Below are 6,415 nucleotides of genomic sequence, written 5' to 3'. Positions count from 1 at the left end.
GAAATTCTTAATCAGTGTAACAGCAGCAGCACCTGTGACAAAAGTGCTGTCGCGTCTTCGATTTACAAGTCAGCGAACAGGATCAGAGAGGTGGAGCCGCTCACCCAGGGAGCACAGCAGGTGATCGGTGAGCCCTGGATCCTAACCCAGTTCTGTGCATTTCCAGGGTCGGCCTCTGTTCCCACCACGCAGTGCTCGTGGCTCCTGCGCCCCAAGTGGGCGTGTGTCACTGGGGACGCCCGTGTATATGACGTACACGCGTGTTGTACACGTTATACGTGTCTTCATAGGATTCATAACATATGTAATGTCTATATAACGTATGACACAAATGTCTTTATATAGTATAGGTCATAAATATGTTTTTATAATAACATCATGTCTTTATATGATATACAACATATACAGTATTTATGTGTGTCATGTGCTTATATAACATAGAACATGTATGTATATATAAGTATACAGATGTACATACAGGTCCCCCATGATCCTCCGGGCTTACTGGGAGTCTCGGTTCAGACTGGGCCCGGCGTGTCTTGTCCCTGCCCACCTCCTCCCTGCCCTGGCCTGACGGGCACCACTGTACTCCCCTCCCTTCCCCTCACGGCCATCTCTGAGCCCCTTGTATCGATACTGGCTGAGGCGAGGCCAGGATGAGGACGGGCCTCCTTTTCCTGTTGCTGCCTGCGGCGCGCCCCTCGTCTGGCGTGACTGCTGGGAGAGGAGCCCCCAGTCTGCCTGGATGTGAACCCTAACTTTACCTTTTAGAGGCTGCGTGATTTGGACAGGTGACTGAACTACCGAGCCTCGATTTTCTTATCTGTGAAATGGGGTCGTTCTGGCGTCCGCCTCCCTGGGCTTGCCCCCGGGCTGCCGTGTGACAGACTGATGTGTTTGCCATTGTCACTGTTACGACAGCTGGTGGTCACCTCCCTGCCTGTGACGACTCATTCAGTTAATGTTTCCAAATGTCGTGGAAAGCGAAGACCATTTCTGGATGTAGGGACTTCGGTCCCTGGGTGCCCGGAAGCCTCGGAGACAATCAGAAGGCGACAGCAGCTTTGTTGAGAGACTCTGATCTGAATCGCTCCTCTGAGCCCCCAGAGCCAGGGCGGGGCCTGGCCGGGCTGCAGTGCCCACGTGGGCCCCGCTTTACGTCTCCGTGACTTCTGTCAGCCCACCCCAGCCTGACGCCAGCCCCAGTACCAGCTACGGGGAATCTCGTTAACTCAGTCTTGCCGGTGAGGAAGTGAGGTTAAGCTGCTTGCTCCAGGCCCCGAAGCTGGTATGTGGCACAGCCTGGCTTCAGACCCAGTCCTTCCGGTTCCAGAATTCTGCCCTCGAGGACGGCACTCTTGATCAGCGGTGGACACGCTCGAATCCCGCCTCTCTTGTTGGCTGGACAAGGTCCGATCCACGCACCCTGGAGTCGGAGGCCTCCCTCGAGCCTGCCCGTGCGTGCCCAGCCGTCCTCCTCTTCCCCGGGCCTCCCGCAACCCAGCGGAGCCCCCCAGAACCGCTCCCTGCTTCCTCACCACCAGCCACGTTGTTCTCCCGCCGGACGCCCTCTCCCTGGGGTCTGCCTCCACGGTCCCACTCAAACGTCCCCGCCTCCAGGAAGCCCGCTGCATTACCCCACTTGGAAGGGGCCGCTCCTTCAGTGCCGAGTCCCCTCCCCGTCACCGCACACTCAGCACGACCTCCTGGCATCATCCGTAACCGACTCAGCTGTCCCAAAGGCTGTCTGCCCCTATTCTGGCCTCACGAGACCGAGAACGGCCCTTGGATGGCTCCCTCATGCTTCGTTGAATTTAATTAAAAATATGTCTCTAATCACTTCTTTGTAACATAGTCTGGCATTTTCTTACAAAGTTAAACTGCCGTTTGGTAGCATTAGGGTTACCGTTCCCTCCTCCTCAGTCTCTGTGCTCAGCTTTCCTTGTGTCAGTCCCGGCTTCTCTGCCCCGAGGGAGCAGAGGTGACCTCCTGGCTTGCACCTTGTTCGTTCCGACAGACGTCCCGGGGCAGGCTCTCCTTGGCCGGGCTGGGGCCACCTGGAGCCGGGCCGGCTCAGCCCCACCTGAACCGGGGGGACGGAGTGGGGGCTGGGGAGGTGGCAGGAGGAGCTGGGAGAAGCTGGAACCCCCCGACACGGCCACGCACGAACACGGATCAGCACGTGGGGCACGGTCATGAGCGGAACATCACTCAGCCGTAAAAAGGAACAGACTTGCGACGAGCAGCACAAGGTGGAGGAATCTCAGCAGCGTTACGCTGAGTCAGAGAAGGGGCAGAAAGGAGTTTGCTTTCTATGGTTCCGTTTTCTCAAGTTCTAGAAGAGGCAAAGTAATCTTTACTGATAGAACTTCACGTAGTTACCCGTAGGTGGTGGGGGAGGGGAGAATTGGCAGGAAAGGGGCTCAGAGACTTCCTGGGGTGATAGCAATGTTCCGTGTCTTGCTCTTGATGTTGGTCAAGGGGGGTGTACGTTTGTAGAAGCCCATCAAACTGCACGTTAAGTATCTGCATTTTTACCGCCTGTGACTAAAATTCAAAAAAACAGTATAAATAAATAAATAGAAAAATTCAATTTATTTTTAAAAACAAATTTTCATTCTGATTTTTGACGCACGCTTTTTTCCTTAGTATTCCAGCACGGGTCCCAGGAGAGAACACGTCAAAGTCACCACCAGCCCCGAGCCAGGCTTCCTGGAGCGGCTGAGCGAGACCTCGGGCGGCATGTTTGTGGGGCTCGTGACCTTCCTCCTCTCCTTCCACATAATTTTCACCAACGAGGTGAGACGTCTAGGTCCTCTGTGCAGAGTGAGGTCCCTGCAGTGTCGGCAGCAGAAGCTGTGCACACAGTAGCTCGATTTGGTAATAAAGGGCCTCAGTTTTACAGGCGACGAAGCGGGGTACTGTATTAGAACTCTGTTGTGATCCACCGCACAACTGACGTAAACAGGAAGGGGGACGGATCAGTTCACACACCTGAAAATCTAGGGGGGTAGGACCTGCTTCAGGCACGGTTGGATCCAGGTGCTCACGCTGGGTCACCAGAAATCTCCATTCCTTCCTCTCTTGCCTGTTTTTCTCTGCGGTGTTTTTCTTGGGCAGGCTCCTCCCTTGTGGTGGCAAAGGTAGTCCCAACAAGTCCAGGCTCACATCCATCCAGTTTAGCAATCCCGGAGAAAACGGGAACCGCTTCTTTCTAAATCAGTTTGGCAAAAGCTGCAGGGAGAGCTCAGTGTCCCAGCTTGGCCAAGCCCTGTGCCCAGGGACACAGGCTCTGATCGGCAAGGCCTGCGTCACGCGACCTGGACGGCGGTTCAGATCGGCCTGTGTAAACCACGTGGACTGAGAGTCGGGCAGAGGAGAAGGGGGAGGCTACGGGGCGGGCGGAGACACCCCGTCCCAGCTGGGGGGCAGAGACCGGTGGGTGGGCGGGAGGAAGCCTGCGGGGGAGAGCAGGAATGGCGGGTTCCGTCCTGACCGCCGCTCGTGAGCCCTCAGTTTCCAGTGGTGAAGTGGGGACACGGGTCCCAGCGCTCCCCGAGGCCCCGCCCTGCCCTGACTCTGCGGCCAGCGGCCCCCCTGAGCTGCTGGATCCCGCCCCGCTTTGCTCGCAGGGCCGCGCCCTGAAGACGGCCACCTCGTTGGCCGAGGGGCTGTCCCTCGTGGTGTCCCCGGAGAGCATCCACAGCGTGGCCCCCGAGAACGAGGGGAGGCTGGTGCACGTCGTCGGAGCCCTGCGGACGTCCAAGGTAGGCCTGGCGGAGGTCGCTGACCCCGGGGGCGCAGGGCGCGTCGCTGGGTGTCGTCAGGCTGAGGGTTCGAAGGCGTGGGCCTTGGAGACGGACACACGGCGTGACTCCCAGCGGGCGCCCCCCCCCCCCGAGGTCAAGGTCTTCGTCTGTACAGCGGGACAGTGACGGCGGCAGCTCTCGGCCAGCCTTGAAGATTTGGGGAGGTCAGGTCGCCAACGTCCCGGCGTGTCGGGACGGGGTGTGAGCTTCGCAAGCGGGCGCTCTCGTGGTTGTGACTCACGGCGTCTGGCGCGTGGCCACCAGACCGCCCCGGTCACCAGAGCCGTCTGTGATTGACAACTAGTTTGTGTTGGGGGCACAACGCAACTGGCCGCACAGCCCAGGCCTGTACCGCGAGGGTCCCGGTCGGTCGCAGGCGTTCAGTGTCAGGAACTGTGGCGGGCGGCTCTGCTCAGTCTGCCCGCGGGAAGCAGCCACAGAGTTTTATTTCTCTCCCAGTCGGGCTTCCCCCGAGCCAGGGATTTGGGGCTGACGTGAGTCTCACCCTTCGTTTTTCGGTGTGTCCGATTCCTTTTGAAGCTCTTGTCTGACCCAAACTACGGGGTCCACCTTCCGGCCGTGAAGCTGCGGCGGCACGTGGAGATGTACCAGTGGGTGGAGACGCAGGAGGACAGGTGAGCCGGGACAGGCGCGCAGGTGTGAGGACGGGATGCAGGCGGCTTTCGTTTTGATGCCTGTGGGATTCAGAGTATAAAGTGTTCCCGGCAGGAAAAGGAATTATCCTCACATTAATAGCCGGTGGTCTCTTACCTGGAGGCTGCAAAAACCCAGTGCAAGGTGGCTGCAAGAGCAAAGGGCTTGGGCAGCCCCCGTCTGGGAAGTTGCCGGATGCACAGGCTGGAGGTGTGACCGGAGCCCGGCCTCAAATGGTGTCGTTGGGATCCGTGTCCCCCCCCCCCCCCAGTCTCTGTGCTCAGCTTTCCCTGTGTCGGTCCTGTCCGCTCTCCCGCGAGGGAGCAGAGGTGACCTCCTGGCTGACACCCTGTCTGTTCTTGCAGACGTCCCAGGGCAGGTCTCGCTGGCCGGGCTGGGCTCAGCTGGGAGGTAGGGGGGGCTGGGAGAAGGGTGGCTTGGGGGGCCCTGCAGGGCCGTCCTGCAGCAGAGGGCACGGCCAGGTCTCAGCCCGGAGGGCAGGGAGGGGCCGAGGCCCTGGCGTGAGGCCAGTGGGGGCCGATTTGAGCCCAGGATGGGAGCTTTCCCCAGGCTCCCGAGTGCCCTTCCCGCCGGGCTGGTGCAGGCAGCCTTCTCCCCCGGGGAGGTCGGCCCCAGCGCTGGCTTGCTTCCGGCCGGAGCCGCTTGGGGTCAGCCTGCCGGAGCCCCTGGGCTGAGCCGGCCGCCCGTGCTTCCCGCAGGGAGTACACCGAGGACGGGCAGGCGAAGAAGGAGACGAGGTTCTCCTACAGTGAGTGCCGGGCCCTCCCGGGGCTCTGCCCCCTGCGAGGGACGGGGCTGTGGGCGGGGCGGGGGGAAGGGTGCAGCGCCAGGCCTTGGGGTCCCGGGTGCCGTCCCTTAGAGCCCCGCTCTGCCTCCCCCACGGTGAGGCTCTGTGAGCCCCCGCTTTGGCCCTCAGGTGCCACGGGTCGGATAAAAGGACCCGGGTCAGTGGCCTCGGCGACGTGGCCACTGTTCCCGTGGTTCCTGAGTTGCTCCCTCCCCCCAAGCAGACACGGAATGGAGGTCGGAAATCGTCAACAGCAGAAACTTCGACCGAGAGATCGGCCACAAAAACCCCAGGTGAGGGCTGGGCCAGGCCTGAAGGCAGCCTCGCCTGTACCGGCCGGTCTCCAGCCTCAGTTTCCTCGTCTGAGTAGTGGGGCCGGGTTAATTATGCCTCGGGGGTTGATGAAGACGCGGCTTTGAGGCCAAGCCCGGTGCTGGGCATCGGGAACGCGGGCGAGAGCCGTCTCCCCAGCCCCAGACAGGCTCCCCTCAAACACGTCACTCGCGCAGGGACCGGACGCGGTGCCTAAGGGATTTGCACAGACAGCGCCAGGGGGACGCTCTCTTCGCAGTTCGCGCCTGTCGGGGGGACGGGCAAGAAAGGCTTTCGGGAGGTCGCGGCGCTTGACCTGGGCTGCGGGGTCTCAGCAGAGGGAAGTTACTAGCTCCCAGCGGCACGGGGTGGGGAAGGGGCGCGACGCTTGGGCGTGGCTGGGGCGTGGCCGCGCGAGGGACGGCCGCGCCGGGAGGGCGGTCGGGGCTCTGGGCGCCGTCCAGGCTGGGAGGGCCGGGCCGGGCTGTGGAGTCCGGGAGGGTCCGTCTGACGGGTGGGGGGCCGGGCTGTCGCCCCCGTGGGGACCTGCACGGCACAGACAGCCCCCGGGACACTGGCGGCTGCCACGCCCGGCCGTCCCCGACGACCCGTCTCTTCCCCAGCGCGATGGCGGTGGAGTCCTTCACCGCCACGGCCCCCTTCGTCCAGATCGGCAGGTTCTTCCTCTCGGCAGGTGAGTCTCGGCCCGTCCACAGGGACGGTTTCGCCTCGGCCTTGGCGATCCGGGCTCCGATCCCGGCCTGACCGGGAAGGCGCTGAGGCCTAGACGGCCGAGGGGAGGCTGCGGACGAGATCGGGAAGGGGCGGCGGG

At 61.7% G+C, this 6,415-nt stretch overlaps 1 protein-coding gene across 1 annotated transcript in view; it reads left to right on the top strand.

Moving 5' to 3' along the window:
* The window catches only part of TMEM43 (transmembrane protein 43), an 18,707-nt gene that overhangs the window by 2,075 nt on the left and 10,217 nt on the right, over positions 1-6,415 (top strand). Inside the window, exons 2-7 of the mRNA XM_012662214.1 lie at positions 2,650-2,799; positions 3,633-3,767; positions 4,350-4,444; positions 5,183-5,232; positions 5,495-5,564; positions 6,207-6,277. Coding sequence (XP_012517668.1) covers positions 2,650-2,799; positions 3,633-3,767; positions 4,350-4,444; positions 5,183-5,232; positions 5,495-5,564; positions 6,207-6,277 — 571 coding nt within the window. The remainder of the gene's footprint in view (positions 1-2,649; positions 2,800-3,632; positions 3,768-4,349; positions 4,445-5,182; positions 5,233-5,494; positions 5,565-6,206; positions 6,278-6,415) is intronic.

The sequence above is a fragment of the Propithecus coquereli genome, unplaced genomic scaffold (assembly GCF_000956105.1).
Source record: "Propithecus coquereli isolate 6110/MARCELLA unplaced genomic scaffold, Pcoq_1.0 Scaffold758, whole genome shotgun sequence".
Lineage (NCBI taxonomy): Eukaryota > Metazoa > Chordata > Mammalia > Primates > Indriidae > Propithecus > Propithecus coquereli.
Note: the sequence above shows the minus strand (reverse complement) of the source record. Positions and strands in the feature narration are given on the sequence as shown.